Source organism: Haliotis asinina, chromosome 6 (assembly GCF_037392515.1).
Source record: "Haliotis asinina isolate JCU_RB_2024 chromosome 6, JCU_Hal_asi_v2, whole genome shotgun sequence".
Taxonomy (NCBI): domain Eukaryota; kingdom Metazoa; phylum Mollusca; class Gastropoda; order Lepetellida; family Haliotidae; genus Haliotis; species Haliotis asinina.
In genome coordinates this window covers 42,576,479-42,597,644 of record NC_090285.1, presented here as the reverse complement: position 1 = coordinate 42,597,644, position 21,166 = coordinate 42,576,479, and the positions used below count along the sequence as shown (strand labels likewise).

The 21,166-nt window shown below is 48.3% G+C and overlaps 1 protein-coding gene and 3 non-coding genes across 4 annotated transcripts; 1 reads left to right on the top strand and 3 right to left on the bottom strand.

Moving 5' to 3' along the window:
* Positions 1 to 6,366: 6,366 nt before the first annotated feature.
* LOC137287888 (uncharacterized) lies at positions 6,367 to 20,089 on the top strand. Its single transcript, XM_067820267.1, has 3 exons — positions 6,367 to 6,540; positions 16,985 to 19,530; positions 19,834 to 20,089. The coding sequence occupies exons 1-3, from the start codon at positions 6,367 to 6,369 to the stop codon at positions 20,087 to 20,089; spliced, it is 2,976 nt and encodes a 991-aa protein (XP_067676368.1).
* LOC137288312 (5S ribosomal RNA) lies at positions 9,126 to 9,244 on the bottom strand. The gene has a single exon (XR_010957091.1). It is a non-coding gene; the product is annotated as a 5S ribosomal RNA (ribosomal RNA).
* LOC137288311 (5S ribosomal RNA) lies at positions 12,375 to 12,493 on the bottom strand. The gene has a single exon (XR_010957090.1). It is a non-coding gene; the product is annotated as a 5S ribosomal RNA (ribosomal RNA).
* LOC137288375 (5S ribosomal RNA) lies at positions 15,624 to 15,742 on the bottom strand. The gene has a single exon (XR_010957149.1). It is a non-coding gene; the product is annotated as a 5S ribosomal RNA (ribosomal RNA).
* Positions 20,090 to 21,166: the final 1,077 nt, after the last annotated feature.

The following is a 21,166-nucleotide window of genomic DNA, read 5'->3' as shown; positions in this document are numbered from 1 at the left end:
AGAAGGAAAAAACCAAGAAGGCAAGTCGCTGTGAGGATCTCACAGGGACTGTTCCCGACCAGAAATGGAAGGGAACACCTTCTTAGTGACCGCCCAGGTCCACAGCAGGAAACATGATAAAGCGAAGGAGAGGAAGGGAGTGGCCGTGTCCACTCCCAAAGAGAGGGAAAAGGGGACGGCCGTGTCCGTCCCCAATGGCGAGGCTAAGGGAGCGGCCGTGTCCGCTCCCTACGGGGTAACGAAGGGAGTGGCCGTGTCCACTCCCAAAGAGAGGAAGAGGGGGACGGCCGTGTCCGTCCCCCACGGTGAGGCTAAGGAAGTGGCCGTGTCCACTGCCTTTTGTGTAACGGGGGGAGTGGCCGTGTCCACTCCCAAAGAGAGGAAGAGGGGGACGGCCGTGTCCGTCCCCCACGGTGAGGCTAAGGAAGTGGCCGTGTCCACTGCCTTTTGTGTAACGGGGGGAGTGGCCGTGTCCACTCCCAAAGAGAGGAAGAGGGGGACGGCCGTGTCCGTCCCCAATAGTGAAGGAAAGGAAGTGGCCGTGTCCACTCCCTATGGTGACAAGGAGGGAGTGGCCATGTCCACTCCCTGCAAGGAGAGGAAGGGGATGGCCGTGTCCACCCCAAATAAGAAGGGAGTGGCCGTGACCACCCCAAAACGCAGGGGAGTGGCCGTGTCTGCTCCCCAAAGAGAGAAAAGAAGGGAGAGGAAGCGAGGGGGAGCTCGCTGTTACAAAAAGGGAATAGCCGTGACTATTCCCAACAAAGCGGGGGAAGCAGCCGTGTCTGCTCCCGGAGAGGCAACTGGCCTAAATGGGGATATGCCGCCCCCTGGCCAGGACTCGACTCCCACGGGGATCGAGCCCGAGAGCCCGCACAGCTCTCGGGGCCAACATACACACATAGGGGTAGCCGTGACTACCCCACCAAATATAGAAATGGACTCTGAGTCCGAAACCGAGGGAATGCCCAGCCCTCAGAGGGGAATGCCCAACCCCATAAGAGACAGCTCTACTCTGGAAAACGGAGAACTTGCCCAGCTCCGTCCCGGGAAGACAAAGCTGCACTTCAGCCCAGAAACTGAGAACCCTAAAAAGAGAAAGTTTGCAACGGCAAACTTCTCATACGCGCAAGCCGCGATGAAATTGCCTGAAGGGGGAATCAGTTTCAGCGGGCTCAGCTTGTCGGAAAGGGAACAGATAAATGAGCTTTGGATCAGGAACTCTAAGAGATCCAAGGACACTGCTAAACAAACCAAAGCCCCGGCTAAGGTTAACCCTCCAAAACAGCTGGCGTGGGAGAGGCTAGTCTACTGTAAAGACTACAACCTCACCCTCACCAGCAGGGTCACTGCCCAAGCCCTTAAGGAGGAGCTTAGTAAGTCCATCTCCATCCACAAAATAAATAAAGCAAACAGGGGATACGTTGTTAGCGGCAACAACGTAAATGAATCCTTACGCCTCCCCAACAAAATCCTTGGCGAAACGGTAATATGGAAAGTGCCAGGGTGGGTCTCTCACACCAGATGCGCGGTGCATCTAGACAAGAAGATTAGCGACCAGCAGCTAATCGACCCAACCCAGCGCGATCCTATTATCAGCGACATGTATAGGATTAAAAGCCAAGGGCAAAACACCAGAGTAGTAATACTCACCATAATAGGCACACAGGTGCCAGACACGATTAGAGTGGCAGGTAAGGTAGTGGCAACACTACCCTACCTCAAGCGACCCAAGCAGTGCGTGAAGTGCCTCTGCTATGGACATGTGAAAGCAAATTGTCGCAGCGAGGCAAAATGCAGGACATGCTCCAAGCCAGAGAGTGTCTGCAAGGGCAACTGCTCACCCTATTGCAGGAACTGCAAAGTTCAAGGGCACTCAGCCCTCTCGAACTTCTGCAGGAGCAGGCAGACTAAAAGAAAAAGTCTAAACACGGAGACTTTACAGAAAAAGCACGCACAAGCGGCTAAGGGAAGCGGTAAGGCGGGAAATGAGGATAAGTCAACCGCCAAGCCACAGAATCGAAACGACACTGCGGCAACCAGTGTCAAGGGTGAGGGTAAAACCAAACCCAAGCGGAGAAGGCCAAGAGGCAAACGGGGCAAAAAAGGCCAAACAAAAGTGGCTCCCAACACCGTTGAGACCACACAAAACGGCGTTAGGCATGCTGGACCAGGTACAGACAGCACCCAAGCAGCCCACAACCAGACAATCCCAGACACACTGGTTGAATTCGTTTGTGCCGCCTTACTCAAACTAGGCACACGACAGGACAGCAATGAGGGGTCAAATCTCATTATTCTATGGGAACTGGCCACCAAACTGCTGTCCTACGGGCAATCTGCAACCTATCTCAAACAGCAGATTAACAATCTCAATTAAAAAGCTTGGGCAAATACTGTCATCATGTACCTAAAAATACTGCAATGGAATGCCAACGGCCTGAGGTCAAACGGCCACGAACTCAAAGCCCTAGTTCAGCAAAAGGCACTGACACCCCACGTTATTCTAATTCAAGAAGCGAAACTGGGGAAGAGAACAAACTTTAACATGCCTGGCTTCATACAATACCGCAAAGATAGAACGGGGCGGACAGGTGGTGGACTGGTTACTTTTGTCGCCGACAATTGTACATCCAGTATGGTCGTATCAGAGGTGGGAAGCCTTGAAACCCAAGTCATCTCAGTCACGTTGGCAAATAGCAAAGAAATCAAAATCGCAAATGTCTATCACAGGACTGCCGAACCCACCAACATCCACGAGCTTAACAAACTCATGGACCTGGTCGGGCATTCAGGCCTAATCCTCGGCGACTTCAACGCCCACAGCCCGCTGTGGGACGAAGGAGCCAAACACTCAGACTGCTTCGGCAGGATGGTGGAGGACTGGGTGGAGTCACGAGGACTCATAATTCTGAATGACGGCTCTCCAACTAGACATTGTCCCATCAGGGGCGGATGGACAGGCCTAGATCTTGCTATTGCCACAAACGACCTAGCCCACGATTGCCAATGGCAGGTCCACGATGACAGTATGGGAAGTGATCACTATCCGTGCATCACACACCTTGGCACACCTCCTCTATGCGACCACCACATAAATCCTAGAGAGCGGTGGAACTTCTCCAAAGCAGATTGGTCCCTATTCAGTACGGAATGCAATAAATTGGACCCGTCTGAAATCATCTCTGATGATATCGAAACCTTCAGCCTCAACCTAACGTCAGCTATATACAAAGCGGCCCGGGCTTCAATACCTCTCACCCAGCCAAAACACGGCTCCCGTGCCGTCCCATGGTGGAATGAGGAAATAGCCAAAGCTAGACGCATTAGGAAAAAGGCTCTAAACAGGTTACAAAGGGACAAATCTGCCGTAGGACAAGTCCGAGAAGCCAGGAAAAAAGTTAAAGATCTCATTGATCAGGCCAGAGCTGACTCATGGCAAAAGTTCTGTGGATCGCTCAACCACAAAACAAACAGTAAACAGGTCTGGCAAAAGATACATGCTATCAGAGGGAAACGCAAGTCCGCTTGCAATCCCAAGATAACAGGGGCTACTTCCATACCGGAAAAAGCCAGTATCTTAGCCACCCACTTTGCCTCTGTCAGTAGCAGCAACAACTTCTCTGAAGAGTTTACAAAGTCAGAGAAGCCACCGCAACGGCCCAAACAGCCCCCAGGCGAACAGCATGCCTATAATCAATGCTTCAGTGTGGAGGAGTTCAGAACTGCCATACACCACAAAAAAGGTACTAGTCCCGGAGAGGACATGGTCAGCTATGAGATGCTAAAAAGGTTGCCTGACAGCGTAGCCAAAGTCGTCGTACAATTGTACAATCTGATATGGGATAGGGGGGAGGTACCTGCAGCATGGAAACATGCGGCAGTCATACCTCTGCTCAAACCAGGAAAGGAGAAGGCGTCCGCCAACTCATATCGTCCAATATCCCTAACATCAAATCTGTGCAAGAGTATGGAGGCAATGGTGAATATACGCCTAAAGCATCACCTTGAAACAAACGGACACCTATCTCACGACCAAAGCGGGTTTAGATCAAACCGCTCATGTCTTGACCACATTTTCCGACTGGAAAGTGATATAAGATTAGCCCAAGTCAAGAAAGAGTACCTAGCTGCTGTCTTCCTAGACTTCAGCAAAGCATTTGACATGGTATGGCACGATGGACTCCTCCTTAAACTAGAGAATGTTGGTGTACGAGGGAAAATGGCAAATTATGTTCAAAGTTTTTTGCAAGAAAGGTCGATATCAGTCCTCCTCGGGGACCACCTGTCTGAGCGACACAGGTTAGATAATGGCACACCGCAAGGAAGCATTATCAGTCCCACGCTATTCAATATCATGATTGACGACCTATTTGAACACGTCCCACGGGACAGTTACACCAACACCTCTAAGTTCGCCGATGACGGGGCTGTATGGGTCAGACATCGAGAGCTATCCAAGATCCAGGCTCAACTCAGGGAAGCTCTCGATGGGGTGGAACAATGGTGCGACAAATGGGGTTTCACTATCTCGCCTGAGAAAACAGTAGGAGTGGTTTTCAAGCGTAAGGGTTGCCGTGTAAGCCACACACCCTGTCTAAAACTCAAGGGCAAAGAGGTCAAATTTGAGAAATCAGCCAAGTTTCTCGGGGTAACCTTCGATCAACATCTCACCTGGGCCAAACATATAGACAATATCACCCAGAGTTGTCAGAAGGACCTCAACGCTATGAGAGCTGTATCCGGCAGCTCATGGGGAGCGAATAGTGAAACACTCTTGACCCTCTATAAGTCCCTAATCAGAAGTAAAATAGACTATGGGTGCGAAGCCTACCACAGTGCTTCCCAATCGGCTCTGAGCCGGCTTGAAAACATTCAATACCAAGCTCTTAAACTGGTCACAGGCGCGGCGACCTGTACCTCCCACCAGGCCCTATTAGTGGAAACTGGGGAGCTACCACTCCATCTCAGGCGAGAGAAACTGACATTGAACTATTGGAGTCGCTGCTCCAATCCACTCGTCACTAGGTTGTGGGAGGAGAAACTCTACTCTGGTAGAACCAAAGCGTGGCTTAAAAAGAGACCCAACACAACGCCAGGTGGGCTCAGGGTCATCCAGCTAAGGCGAGAGCATGGATGCGACCAGGTAGAACCTCCAACCCAACCAATGACAGTGCAATGTCCTCCATGGAGACTCCGGTCTCCAAATGTCGACACCACTCTCACAAATGAACCGCCTAAAAGTGAGAATCCAATGCTACTACGTGTCAGAGCGCTCAGTAGGATTGACACGGTTTACGAGGACTCGGCGCACATATATACTGACGGATCAAAAGATCCCGTGAGAAACAGAACCGCCTACGGTATCCTCATCCACACAGCCACCTCCAACCACACAATCTCGGCACGCCTGCCGGACGGTCAATCGGTCTACACTGCAGAGCTGGAAGCCATACACCATGCACTTAGGTATTGTCGCAACCTACATGAGAGAAGAGTGGTTATCCTCTCAGACTCACTCAGTGCAATACAGTCACTGGCAACCAAGCACTCCAGTAGCAGACCCGACACCATCCATGAGATCCTGGTTCTCATTCAGAAACTAAGACAGGAAAATGAGAAGGAGGTCACGCTGTGCTGGATACCATCTCACGTTGGTATACCCGGCAATGAGAGAGCGGACAAACTAGCCAGACAGGCGCTAGAATTGAATGTGTCACTGGAACATCCCTATTCAAAAAGCGAAATCCGAAGTATGATCCAGAATTCAATCACTAGCAAGTGGCAGAGGCTATGGGACACCTCAGACAAAGGCAGATGGTTACATCAACTCCGCCCCAGTGTGAAAGGGAAGCTACCAGGCCCCTCACAAAACAGGCGAGTGGATATTATGATCACACGCCTGAGGCTAGGTACCACCAAAACCTCATACAAAGACTGTCCAACATGCCACACCAAGGCCACCGTCCCTCATATCATGCTGGACTGCCTACGATTTGACACGATCAGGCAGACACTTAAAGAAGAAACCAAACTAGATACGTTGACAGCAAAGCAGTTGCTGGCTCACACGGAGCACCATTCAATGTATAAGCCACTAGCAAACTTTCTTCTGGACAGTGAACTATGTCAGTATATATAGAGAAATTATATCAATCAGCCAGTCCTCCGGTTTGTTACATACACAGGGATATTATTGCACCCAAGCTCCCATCCCCAAGGTCTCAACCCAACCGCACCATGGTTTGAAACTCCCCACCATAGTCTGGGACCATTGCACGTGTGCAACACAACCGTCGGCAATTAACAACCACATGCGTCCCAAGGAGGGACAAAAACAGCACAAGGTAAGCATAGGTAACCACAATGGAGAGGCCATATCCGCTCCAGAAGCAGGTATGGGAGGGAGTGGCTGCGTCCACTCCCCGGCAGAGAGCTAAGGGAGTGGCCGTGCCCGCTCCCAGGGTCAAGCCGGAGAGTGGCTGTGTCTACTCCCCAGCAGATAGCCAGAGGAGTGGCCGTGCCCACTCCCAGGATGAAGTCGGGGAGTGGCCGTGTCTACTCCCCAACAGATAGCGAGGGGAGTGGCCGTGCCCACTCCCAGGATGAAGTCGGGGAGTGGCCGTGTCTACTCCCCAACAGATAGCGAGGGGAGTGGCCGTGCCCACTCCCAGGGTGAAGTCGGAGAGTAGCCGTGTCTACTCCCCAGTAGATAGCGAGGGGAATGGCCGTGCCCACTCCCAGGGTGAAGTCGGGGAGTAGCCGTGTCTACTCCCCAGCAAATAGCGAGGGGAGTGGCCGTGTCTACTCCCGTACGAAAAAAAAAAAAAAAAAAAAAAAAAAAAAAAACCCATTACACAGGCCACTGTGTACCCCACTCCCCCATCAAGCACCGACACCAGCAACGGCCCATGCGTCCCAAAGTGGGACACCCCCAGCCCTTGGCAGCCACAACCACGTCCGCAACCATGCGTCCCAAAGAGGGACACCCCACGCATCCCAAGGAGGGATAGGTCTGCCGACATGCCAACCGGCGAAGGCGACCTCAAAAGCACTAAACTAACGAACGAACGAACGGGGAGAGGCATTCGCTCTCCGTGCTCCGTTTGTAGCTGACGTGACTTTCTGCACTCAAACCTACCACTATGGCTGATGTTGCTGCTGCCCCCGCTGCTGTCAAGACTCCCAAGAAGAAAGCTGCTGCCAAGCCGAAGAAGGTTGCCGCACATCCCACCTATGTGGATATGATCAAGAAAGCTATTTCATCCTTGAAGGAGAGGGGTGGTTCTTCCCGACAGGCTATACTGAAATACATCCTGGCCAACTACAAAGTTGGTGACAACCAGGTCGCCATCAATGCTCGCGTCAAGGTTGCTTTGAAAAATGGAGTCAAGAATGGTGCACTGAAGCAATCAAAGGGAACTGGAGCTGCTGGGTCCTTCCGTCTTGGCGAGGTGAAGAAAGCCGAAAAACCCAAGAAGGCTAAGCCTGCTGCCAAGCCAAAGAAGGCTGCCAAATCTCCCAAGAAAGTCAAGAAGCCAGTTGCTGCCAAGAAGCCAAAGACAGCCGCTAAGAAGGCCGCCAAGTCACCAAAGAAGGTGAAAGCTGCAGCCAAGCCCAAGAAGGCAAAGACCCCTAAGAAGGCAGCTGCCAAACCCAAGAAGGTCAAGACCCCCAAGAAGAAGGCCACCAAGCCAAAGAAGGCCTAAGGTCTCTTTGTCTCGCCTTCGCTCCACATTTCTGTGGTCCAAAGGCCCTTTTCAGGGCCATCCAAATACCCCAAAAGAAAACTTGAAAACACTGATAACAAAACAATGCCATTTATTTCAGCAGCATAGAAATAACAAAGAATGCGTGTCAGCGATAGCAGGTATAGTGTGAATGATGGCTTAGACTGATCATAATTACAAAATGAGCCTTAACCGTAAAGGTGAGGCAAAGAAACCGTTGCCCAAGGTAGGTGTCGGTAAAACCATATACATTGAGCAAAAGCATATACAGCATTGAGCAAAGAAGGATTTGATAAGTATGTTCCTACATTGATATGATAGTGGGCGTTCCAAACCCTACCCCATCTAATGGCCGGTGTGTCTTGTTTTGTTTCACTTAGACCCATCAAAATACATAACCCCACATACACATTACACTCAAGCCAGATACCCGACCCTAAAATAAACAAAGGAAAATAAACGCAAAGACTACAAAAGTTTAACATAAACAAAGCAAGATGTGAAGCAAAGAATGCAAATTGTATATGTATCATGTAAAGTGTTGATGATATCAGATATCGTCAATACAGATTTCCTTTTATGTGTGTACATGTATCTCCACAAGCACGTTGACATCCACCGGGTGTTTTACCGACACACACCTCGCCTATGCAGGACTAGGGCGACAAGAGTTGTGCACCCTTGGTCGTGTGAGGCGTGTGCGTTTGACATTCGCCCCAATGCCTGCAACACTGCTGTTATGTGTCAAAGTAAAGGTACGGAAATACTGTCTAATACATGTAAAGTACGTCTGCGTGACCTAGCTAGAACTGCAAACATAAAATAGCTGACTGATTCACCACCCAGCCGCATCGTCATGCCATGTGTGTTTAGAAAGCAGGGAATCACTGTGGGCTTGCTGTCACAGATTTGAAAGTAATTTTCCTACAGCAAACCAGTGAATCCTATAGCAGGCGTTCAATGCGATTTACCTTTTCCTTATTATCTCATCTGCATAGGCAAAGAGTTGTGCGCTGAGACCTGATACAAACAACATTGTGATGTGACATAAGCAGCCTTTAATATACGAAAGTAAGATCGTAAATGACATGTTTGATTGTCGGAGTACAGTGACACTTTCATGTGGCGAATGAAACATACATGCCTTCAGAGTAGATGATGAGTAGTCGAGTGAACTGACGGGGGAAAATGGTGAGAAGTATAACTGAAAAGTCCTCGGTATGTAAGTGTGTAAGAACAAATCGTTCACAAGCATATTCAGGCATGCAGGAGTTTGCCCATTCAAAACGAAATAGAATGTATCATGACTTTCCGATGTCAATGATACACATGCACCTTGTGGTGGAAATACAAACAAATAAAAAAAAATATACATAAAAAAGGAGAAAATGAAAATGTTTACTGCACCCGGTGTTCCCAGGCGGTCACCCATCCAAGTACTATCCGGGCCCGACGTTGCTTAACTTCGGTGATCGGACGAGAACCGGTGTTTTCAACGTGGTATGGCCGTAGACAACGCTCACAGGCAAACTTCGGCTACATATACACACGGGGTAGTGGGGAAGGGACATTGCGATCAAACAGCATCCTCGCATTTTCAGTGGGTTTACACAATCATGTGTTTTCATGTTGGAGTGTTATCTTTACAGTATCTGGCAAGTATTTGGTACTTGTGATACATATGAACGCTGTTTCTGTGCGCATCTGCTGCGAGAAAGGACACACTACTTCGCCCGCCCCCTCGCCCCAAACATCCAGTTTTCGCCCGCCCAATAGAGATCGTGCATGCAGCCTATGTTGTTTTTCGAATAAAATTAATATGAAAACGATGACGGCCCATACTGTCGTGATGTCAAGAAAGTCGGGTTAATCGTGGCAGGCAAAAATAGTTAATCTGTGACGATCGACTGCTGGTATCGTTCTGTACAGCGTCTTGTATAATAGATGTCCATCTTACTCTACATACTGGGGTTCGCGCCCCGTTTGTGTGCCGAGATTCGCGTCTTGGAACACCGTTTCATTGAAAGAAACATCCTAGCTACTTACTTATGAGGCAAAAAGCAAATTTCAACAGTAAATGTAGTGCCCCAGATCATGTGTTCAGTAACAGTGTCGAATGTTTTCTCTCGCAAAATGGCGAACTTGTCAGATAAACGTGCTTCATTGCCTTTGTTTGGGTGCTTGTTTTAGCGTCTGAGAGGCAGTAATGAGTTATGTTGGGGTTTACCTTCATAGTTAGATATCTTGAGAAACGACATACAACATTTGAAATGATTGAATTTGAGTCTAAAGCCTCGAAATGTACTTTTGAAACGAACGATGTCTACATTTTTGCCTCGATGGCTTCACTGAAAATAGCCCGTGTGGCTTCACCATTCACCTGTGAGTGTTGTTATTGTAACAGACATGTAGCCAAATGATTTTTGCATCCAGTCATGAAGTTAAAATAGAAACTTTCCTCGAATAAGAAGTGATTATTCGGATACAAATGCACGAGAAAGCACACACGCTCCCGAGCTAGCAGCTAGCAGCCACAACATGCAGGGTGTCTCCTCCGACGTCCGCGCCTCTGTAGTATCACCCGGGCTGGCTGTCGGGGAGAGGCATTCGCTCTCCGTGCTCCGTTTGTAGCTGACGTGACTTTCTGCACTCAAACCTACCACTATGGCTGATGTTGCTGCTGCCCCCGCTGCTGTCAAGACTCCCAAGAAGAAAGCTGCTGCCAAGCCGAAGAAGGTTGCCGCACATCCCACCTATGTGGATATGATCAAGAAAGCTATTTCATCCTTGAAGGAGAGGGGTGGTTCTTCCCGACAGGCTATACTGAAATACATCCTGGCCAACTACAAAGTTGGTGACAACCAGGTCGCCATCAATGCTCGCGTCAAGGTTGCTTTGAAAAATGGAGTCAAGAATGGTGCACTGAAGCAATCAAAGGGAACTGGAGCTGCTGGGTCCTTCCGTCTTGGCGAGGTGAAGAAAGCCGAAAAACCCAAGAAGGCTAAGCCTGCTGCCAAGCCAAAGAAGGCTGCCAAATCTCCCAAGAAAGTCAAGAAGCCAGTTGCTGCCAAGAAGCCAAAGACAGCCGCTAAGAAGGCCGCCAAGTCACCAAAGAAGGTGAAAGCTGCAGCCAAGCCCAAGAAGGCAAAGACCCCTAAGAAGGCAGCTGCCAAACCCAAGAAGGTCAAGACCCCCAAGAAGAAGGCCACCAAGCCAAAGAAGGCCTAAGGTCTCTTTGTCTCGCCTTCGCTCCACATTTCTGTGGTCCAAAGGCCCTTTTCAGGGCCATCCAAATACCCCAAAAGAAAACTTGAAAACACTGATAACAAAACAATGCCATTTATTTCAGCAGCATAGAAATAACAAAGAATGCGTGTCAGCGATAGCAGGTATAGTGTGAATGATGGCTTAGACTGATCATAATTACAAAATGAGCCTTAACCGTAAAGGTGAGGCAAAGAAACCGTTGCCCAAGGTAGGTGTCGGTAAAACCATATACATTGAGCAAAAGCATATACAGCATTGAGCAAAGAAGGATTTGATAAGTATGTTCCTACATTGATATGATAGTGGGCGTTCCAAACCCTACCCCATCTAATGGCCGGTGTGTCTTGTTTTGTTTCACTTAGACCCATCAAAATACATAACCCCACATACACATTACACTCAAGCCAGATACCCGACCCTAAAATAAACAAAGGAAAATAAACGCAAAGACTACAAAAGTTTAACATAAACAAAGCAAGATGTGAAGCAAAGAATGCAAATTGTATATGTATCATGTAAAGTGTTGATGATATCAGATATCGTCAATACAGATTTCCTTTTATGTGTGTACATGTATCTCCACAAGCACGTTGACATCCACCGGGTGTTTTACCGACACACACCTCGCCTATGCAGGACTAGGGCGACAAGAGTTGTGCACCCTTGGTCGTGTGAGGCGTGTGCGTTTGACATTCGCCCCAATGCCTGCAACACTGCTGTTATGTGTCAAAGTAAAGGTACGGAAATACTGTCTAATACATGTAAAGTACGTCTGCGTGACCTAGCTAGAACTGCAAACATAAAATAGCTGACTGATTCACCACCCAGCCGCATCGTCATGCCATGTGTGTTTAGAAAGCAGGGAATCACTGTGGGCTTGCTGTCACAGATTTGAAAGTAATTTTCCTACAGCAAACCAGTGAATCCTATAGCAGGCGTTCAATGCGATTTACCTTTTCCTTATTATCTCATCTGCATAGGCAAAGAGTTGTGCGCTGAGACCTGATACAAACAACATTGTGATGTGACATAAGCAGCCTTTAATATACGAAAGTAAGATCGTAAATGACATGTTTGATTGTCGGAGTACAGTGACACTTTCATGTGGCGAATGAAACATACATGCCTTCAGAGTAGATGATGAGTAGTCGAGTGAACTGACGGGGGAAAATGGTGAGAAGTATAACTGAAAAGTCCTCGGTATGTAAGTGTGTAAGAACAAATCGTTCACAAGCATATTCAGGCATGCAGGAGTTTGCCCATTCAAAACGAAATAGAATGTATCATGACTTTCCGATGTCAATGATACACATGCACCTTGTGGTGGAAATACAAACAAATAAAAAAAAATATACATAAAAAAGGAGAAAATGAAAATGTTTACTGCACCCGGTGTTCCCAGGCGGTCACCCATCCAAGTACTATCCGGGCCCGACGTTGCTTAACTTCGGTGATCGGACGAGAACCGGTGTTTTCAACGTGGTATGGCCGTAGACAACGCTCACAGGCAAACTTCGGCTACATATACACACGGGGTAGTGGGGAAGGGACATTGCGATCAAACAGCATCCTCGCATTTTCAGTGGGTTTACACAATCATGTGTTTTCATGTTGGAGTGTTATCTTTACAGTATCTGGCAAGTATTTGGTACTTGTGATACATATGAACGCTGTTTCTGTGCGCATCTGCTGCGAGAAAGGACACACTACTTCGCCCGCCCCCTCGCCCCAAACATCCAGTTTTCGCCCGCCCAATAGAGATCGTGCATGCAGCCTATGTTGTTTTTCGAATAAAATTAATATGAAAACGATGACGGCCCATACTGTCGTGATGTCAAGAAAGTCGGGTTAATCGTGGCAGGCAAAAATAGTTAATCTGTGACGATCGACTGCTGGTATCGTTCTGTACAGCGTCTTGTATAATAGATGTCCATCTTACTCTACATACTGGGGTTCGCGCCCCGTTTGTGTGCCGAGATTCGCGTCTTGGAACACCGTTTCATTGAAAGAAACATCCTAGCTACTTACTTATGAGGCAAAAAGCAAATTTCAACAGTAAATGTAGTGCCCCAGATCATGTGTTCAGTAACAGTGTCGAATGTTTTCTCTCGCAAAATGGCGAACTTGTCAGATAAACGTGCTTCATTGCCTTTGTTTGGGTGCTTGTTTTAGCGTCTGAGAGGCAGTAATGAGTTATGTTGGGGTTTACCTTCATAGTTAGATATCTTGAGAAACGACATACAACATTTGAAATGATTGAATTTGAGTCTAAAGCCTCGAAATGTACTTTTGAAACGAACGATGTCTACATTTTTGCCTCGATGGCTTCACTGAAAATAGCCCGTGTGGCTTCACCATTCACCTGTGAGTGTTGTTATTGTAACAGACATGTAGCCAAATGATTTTTGCATCCAGTCATGAAGTTAAAATAGAAACTTTCCTCGAATAAGAAGTGATTATTCGGATACAAATGCACGAGAAAGCACACACGCTCCCGAGCTAGCAGCTAGCAGCCACAACATGCAGGGTGTCTCCTCCGACGTCCGCGCCTCTGTAGTATCACCCGGGCTGGCTGTCGGGGAGAGGCATTCGCTCTCCGTGCTCCGTTTGTAGCTGACGTGACTTTCTGCACTCAAACCTACCACTATGGCTGATGTTGCTGCTGCCCCCGCTGCTGTCAAGACTCCCAAGAAGAAAGCTGCTGCCAAGCCGAAGAAGGTTGCCGCACATCCCACCTATGTGGATATGATCAAGAAAGCTATTTCATCCTTGAAGGAGAGGGGTGGTTCTTCCCGACAGGCTATACTGAAATACATCCTGGCCAACTACAAAGTTGGTGACAACCAGGTCGCCATCAATGCTCGCGTCAAGGTTGCTTTGAAAAATGGAGTCAAGAATGGTGCACTGAAGCAATCAAAGGGAACTGGAGCTGCTGGGTCCTTCCGTCTTGGCGAGGTGAAGAAAGCCGAAAAACCCAAGAAGGCTAAGCCTGCTGCCAAGCCAAAGAAGGCTGCCAAATCTCCCAAGAAAGTCAAGAAGCCAGTTGCTGCCAAGAAGCCAAAGACAGCCGCTAAGAAGGCCGCCAAGTCACCAAAGAAGGTGAAAGCTGCAGCCAAGCCCAAGAAGGCAAAGACCCCTAAGAAGGCAGCTGCCAAACCCAAGAAGGTCAAGACCCCCAAGAAGAAGGCCACCAAGCCAAAGAAGGCCTAAGGTCTCTTTGTCTCGCCTTCGCTCCACATTTCTGTGGTCCAAAGGCCCTTTTCAGGGCCATCCAAATACCCCAAAAGAAAACTTGAAAACACTGATAACAAAACAATGCCATTTATTTCAGCAGCATAGAAATAACAAAGAATGCGTGTCAGCGATAGCAGGTATAGTGTGAATGATGGCTTAGACTGATCATAATTACAAAATGAGCCTTAACCGTAAAGGTGAGGCAAAGAAACCGTTGCCCAAGGTAGGTGTCGGTAAAACCATATACATTGAGCAAAAGCATATACAGCATTGAGCAAAGAAGGATTTGATAAGTATGTTCCTACATTGATATGATAGTGGGCGTTCCAAACCCTACCCCATCTAATGGCCGGTGTGTCTTGTTTTGTTTCACTTAGACCCATCAAAATACATAACCCCACATACACATTACACTCAAGCCAGATACCCGACCCTAAAATAAACAAAGGAAAATAAACGCAAAGACTACAAAAGTTTAACATAAACAAAGCAAGATGTGAAGCAAAGAATGCAAATTGTATATGTATCATGTAAAGTGTTGATGATATCAGATATCGTCAATACAGATTTCCTTTTATGTGTGTACATGTATCTCCACAAGCACGTTGACATCCACCGGGTGTTTTACCGACACACACCTCGCCTATGCAGGACTAGGGCGACAAGAGTTGTGCACCCTTGGTCGTGTGAGGCGTGTGCGTTTGACATTCGCCCCAATGCCTGCAACACTGCTGTTATGTGTCAAAGTAAAGGTACGGAAATACTGTCTAATACATGTAAAGTACGTCTGCGTGACCTAGCTAGAACTGCAAACATAAAATAGCTGACTGATTCACCACCCAGCCGCATCGTCATGCCATGTGTGTTTAGAAAGCAGGGAATCACTGTGGGCTTGCTGTCACAGATTTGAAAGTAATTTTCCTACAGCAAACCAGTGAATCCTATAGCAGGCGTTCAATGCGATTTACCTTTTCCTTATTATCTCATCTGCATAGGCAAAGAGTTGTGCGCTGAGACCTGATACAAACAACATTGTGATGTGACATAAGCAGCCTTTAATATACGAAAGTAAGATCGTAAATGACATGTTTGATTGTCGGAGTACAGTGACACTTTCATGTGGCGAATGAAACATACATGCCTTCAGAGTAGATGATGAGTAGTCGAGTGAACTGACGGGGGAAAATGGTGAGAAGTATAACTGAAAAGTCCTCGGTATGTAAGTGTGTAAGAACAAATCGTTCACAAGCATATTCAGGCATGCAGGAGTTTGCCCATTCAAAACGAAATAGAATGTATCATGACTTTCCGATGTCAATGATACACATGCACCTTGTGGTGGAAATACAAACAAATAAAAAAAAATATACATAAAAAAGGAGAAAATGAAAATGTCTACTGCACCCGGTGTTCCCAGGCGGTCACCCATCCAAGTACTATCCGGGCCCGACGTTGCTTAACTTCGGTGATCGGACGAGAACCGGTGTTTTCAACGTGGTATGGCCGTAGACAACGCTCACAGGCAAACTTCGGCTACATATACACACGGGGTAGTGGGGAAGGGACATTGCGATCAAACAGCATCCTCGCATTTTCAGTGGGTTTACACAATCATGTGTTTTCATGTTGGAGTGTTATCTTTACAGTATCTGGCAAGTATTTGGTACTTGTGATACATATGAACGCTGTTTCTGTGCGCATCTGCTGCGAGAAAGGACACACTACTTCGCCCGCCCCCTCGCCCCAAACATCCAGTTTTCGCCCGCCCAATAGAGATCGTGCATGCAGCCTATGTTGTTTTTCGAATAAAATTAATATGAAAACGATGACGGCCCATACTGTCGTGATGTCAAGAAAGTCGGGTTAATCGTGGCAGGCAAAAATAGTTAATCTGTGACGATCGACTGCTGGTATCGTTCTGTACAGCGTCTTGTATAATAGATGTCCATCTTACTCTACATACTGGGGTTCGCGCCCCGTTTGTGTGCCGAGATTCGCGTCTTGGAACACCGTTTCATTGAAAGAAACATCCTAGCTACTTACTTATGAGGCAAAAAGCAAATTTCAACAGTAAATGTAGTGCCCCAGATCATGTGTTCAGTAACAGTGTCGAATGTTTTCTCTCGCAAAATGGCGAACTTGTCAGATAAACGTGCTTCATTGCCTTTGTTTGGGTGCTTGTTTTAGCGTCTGAGAGGCAGTAATGAGTTATGTTGGGGTTTACCTTCATAGTTAGATATCTTGAGAAACGACATACAACATTTGAAATGATTGAATTTGAGTCTAAAGCCTCGAAATGTACTTTTGAAACGAACGATGTCTACATTTTTGCCTCGATGGCTTCACTGAAAATAGCCCGTGTGGCTTCACCATTCACCTGTGAGTGTTGTTATTGTAACAGACATGTAGCCAAATGATTTTTGCATCCAGTCATGAAGTTAAAATAGAAACTTTCCTCGAATAAGAAGTGATTATTCGGATACAAATGCACGAGAAAGCACACACGCTCCCGAGCTAGCAGCTAGCAGCCACAACATGCAGGGTGTCTCCTCCGACGTCCGCGCCTCTGTAGTATCACCCGGGCTGGCTGTCGGGGAGAGGCCAGGAAAAAAGTTAAAGATCTCATTGATCAGGCCAGAGCTGACTCATGGCAAAAGTTCTGTGGATCGCTCAACCACAAAACAAACAGTAAACAGGTCTGGCAAAAGATACATGCTATCAGAGGGAAACGCAAGTCCGCTTGCAATCCCAAGATAACAGGGGCTACTTCCATACCGGAAAAAGCCAGTATCTTAGCCACCCACTTTGCCTCTGTCAGTAGCAGCAACAACTTCTCTGAAGAGTTTACAAAGTCAGAGAAGCCACCGCAACGGCCCAAACAGCCCCCAGGCGAACAGCATGCCTATAATCAATGCTTCAGTGTGGAGGAGTTCAGAACTGCCATACACCACAAAAAAGGTACTAGTCCCGGAGAGGACATGGTCAGCTATGAGATGCTAAAAAGGTTGCCTGACAGCGTAGCCAAAGTCGTCGTACAATTGTACAATCTGATATGGGATAGGGGGGAGGTACCTGCAGCATGGAAACATGCGGCAGTCATACCTCTGCTCAAACCAGGAAAGGAGAAGGCGTCCGCCAACTCATATCGCCCAATATCCCTAACATCAAATCTGTGCAAGAGTATGGAGGCAATGGTGAATATACGCCTAAAGCATCACCTTGAAACAAACGGACACCTATCTCATGACCAAAGCGGGTTTAGATCAAACCGCTCATGTCTTGACCACATTTTCCGACTGGAAAGTGATATAAGATTAGCCCAAGTCAAGAAAGAGTACCTAGCTGCTGTCTTCCTAGACTTCAGCAAAGCATTTGACATGGTATGGCACGATGGACTCCTCCTTAAACTAGAGAATGTTGGTGTACGAGGGAAAATGGCAAATTATGTTCAAAGTTTTTTGCAAGAAAGGTCGATATCAGTCCTCCTCGGGGACCACCTGTCTGAGCGACACAGGTTAGATAATGGCACACCGCAAGGAAGCATTATCAGTCCCACGCTATTCAATATCATGATTGACGACCTATTTGAACACGTCCCACGGGACAGTTACACCAACACCTCTAAGTTCGCCGATGACGGGGCTGTATGGGTCAGACATCGAGAGCTATCCAAGATCCAGGCTCAACTCAGGGAAGCTCTCGATGGGGTGGAACAATGGTGCGACAAATGGGGTTTCACTATCTCGCCTGAGAAAACAGTAGGAGTGGTTTTCAAGCGTAAGGGTTGCCGTGTAAGCCACACACCCTGTCTAAAACTCAAGGGCAAAGAGGTCAAATTTGAGAAATCAGCCAAGTTTCTCGGGGTAACCTTCGATCAACATCTCACCTGGGCCAAACATATAGACAATATCACCCAGAGTTGTCAGAAGGACCTCAACGCTATGAGAGCTGTATCCGGCAGCTCATGGGGAGCGAATAGTGAAACACTCTTGACCCTCTATAAGTCCCTAATCAGGAGTAAAATAGACTATGGGTGCGAAGCCTACCACAGTGCTTCCCAATCGGCTCTGAGCCGGCTTGAAAACATTCAATACCAAGCTCTTAAACTGGTCACAGGCGCGGCGACCTGTACCTCCCACCAGGCCCTATTAGTGGAAACTGGGGAGCTACCACTCCATCTCAGGCGAGAGAAACTGACATTGAACTATTGGAGTCGCTGCTCCAATCCACTCGTCACTAGGTTGTGGGAGGAGAAACTCTACTCTGGTAGAACCAAAGCGTGGCTTAAAAAGAGACCCAACACAACGCCAGGTGGGCTCAGGGTCATCCAGCTAAGGCGAGAGCATGGATGCGACCAGGTAGAACCTCCAACCCAACCAATGACAGTGCAATGTCCTCCATGGAGACTCCGGTCTCCAAATGTCGACACCACTCTCACAAATGAACCGCCTAAAAGTGAGAATCCAATGCTACTACGTGTCAGAGCGCTCAGTAGGATTGACACGGTTTACGAGGACTCGGCGCACATATATACTGACGGATCAAAAGATCCCGTGAGAAACAGAACCGCCTACGGTATCCTCATCCACACAGCCACCTCCAACCACACAATCTCGGCACGCCTGCCGGACGGTCAATCGGTCTACACTGCAGAGCTGGAAGCCATACACCATGCACTTAGGTATTGTCGCAACCTACATGAGAGAAGAGTGGTTATCCTCTCAGACTCACTCAGTGCAATACAGTCACTGGCAACCAAGCACTCCAGTAGTAGACCCGACACCATCCATGAGATCCTGGTTCTCATTCAGAAACTAAGACAGGAAAATGAGAAGGAGGTCACGCTGTGCTGGATACCATCTCACGTTGGTATACCCGGCAATGAGAGAGCGGACAAACTAGCCAGACAGGCGCTAGAATTGAATGTGTCACTGGAACATCCCTATTCAAAAAGCGAAATCCGAAGTATGATCCAGAATTCAATCACTAGCAAGTGGCAGAGGCTATGGGACACCTCAGACAAAGGCAGATGGTTACATCAACTCCGCCCCAGTGTGAAAGGGAAGCTACCAGGCCCCTCACAAAACAGGCGAGTGGATATTATGATCACACGCCTGAGGCTAGGTACCACCAAAACCTCATACAAAGACTGTCAAACATGCCACACCAAGGCCACCGTCCCTCATATCATGCTGGACTGCCTACGATTTGACACGATCAGGCAGACACTTAAAGAAGAAACCAAACTAGATACGTTGACAGCAAAGCAGTTGCTGGCTCACACGGAGCACCATTCAATGTATAAGCCACTAGCAAACTTTCTTCTGGACAGTGAACTATGTCAGTATATATAGAGAAATTATATCAATCAGCCAGTCCTCCGGTTTGTTACATACACAGGGATATTATTGCACCCAAGCTCCCATCCCCAAGGTCTCAACCCAACCGCACCATGGTTTGAAACTCCCCACCATAGTCTGGGACCATTGCACGTGTGCAACACAACCGTCGGCAATTAACAACCACATGCGTCCCAAGGAGGGACAAAAACAGAACAAGGTAAGCATAGGTAACCACAATGGAGAGGCCATATCCGCTCCAGAAGCAGGTATGGGAGGGAGTGGCTGCGTCCACTCCCCGGCAGAGAGCTAAGGGAGCGGCCGTGCCCGCTCTCAGGGTCAAGCCGGAGAGTGGCCGTGTCTACTCCCCAGCAGATAGCCAGAGGAGTGGCCGTGCCCACTCCCAGGATGAAGTCGGGGAGTGGCCGTGTCTACTCCCCAACAGATAGCGAGGGGAGTGGCCGTGCCCATTCCCAGGATGAAGTCGGGGAGTGGCCGTGTCTACTCCCCAACAGATAGCGAGGGGAGTGGCCGTGCCCACTCCCAGGGTGAAGTCGGGGAGTAGCCGTGTCTACTCCCCAGCAAATAGCGAGGGGAGTGGCCGTGTCTACTCCCGTACGAAAAAAAAAAAAAAAAAAAAAAAAAAAAAAAAAAAAAAAAAAAACCCATTACACAGGCCACTGTGTACCCCACTCCCCCATCAAGCACCGACACCAGCAACGGCCCATGCGTCCCAAAGTGGGACACCCCCAGCCCTTGGCAGCCACAACCACGTCCGCAACCATGCGTCCCAAAGAGGGACACCCCACGCATCCCAAGGAGGGATAGGTCTGCCGACATGCCAACCGGCGAAGGCGACCTCACAAGCACTAAACTAACGAACGAACGAACGGGGAGAGGCATTCGCTCTCCGTGCTCCGTTTGTAGCTGACGTGACTTTCTGCACTCAAACCTACCACTATGGCTGATGTTGCTGCTGCCCCCGCTGCTGTCAAGACTCCCAAGAAGAAAGCTGCTGCCAAGCCGAAGAAGGTTGCCGCACATCCCACCTATGTGGATATGATCAAGAAAGCTATTTCATCCTTGAAGGAGAGGGGTGGTTCTTCCCGACAGGCTATACTGAAATACATCCTGGCCAACTACAAAGTTGGTGACAACCAGGTCGCCATCAATGCTCGCGTCAAGGTTGCTTTGAAAAATGGAGTCAAGAATGGTGCACTGAAGCAATCAAAGGGAACTGGAGCTGCTGGGTCCTTCCGTCTTGGCGAGGTGAAGAAAGCCGAAAAACCCAAGAAGGCTAAGCCTGCTGCCAAGCCAAAGAAGGCTGCCAAATCTCCCAAGAAAGTCAAGAAGCCAGTTGCTGCCAAGAAGCCAAAGACAGCCGCTAAGAAGGCCGCCAAGTCACCAAAGAAGGTGAAAGCTGCAGCCAAGCCCAAGAAGGCAAAGACCCCTAAGAAGGCAGCTGCCAAACCCAAGAAGGTCAAGACCCCCAAGAAGAAGGCCACCAAGCCAAAGAAGGCCTAAGGTCTCTTTGTCTCGCCTTCGCTCCACATTTCTGTGGTCCAAAGGCCCTTTTCAGGGCCATCCAAATACCCC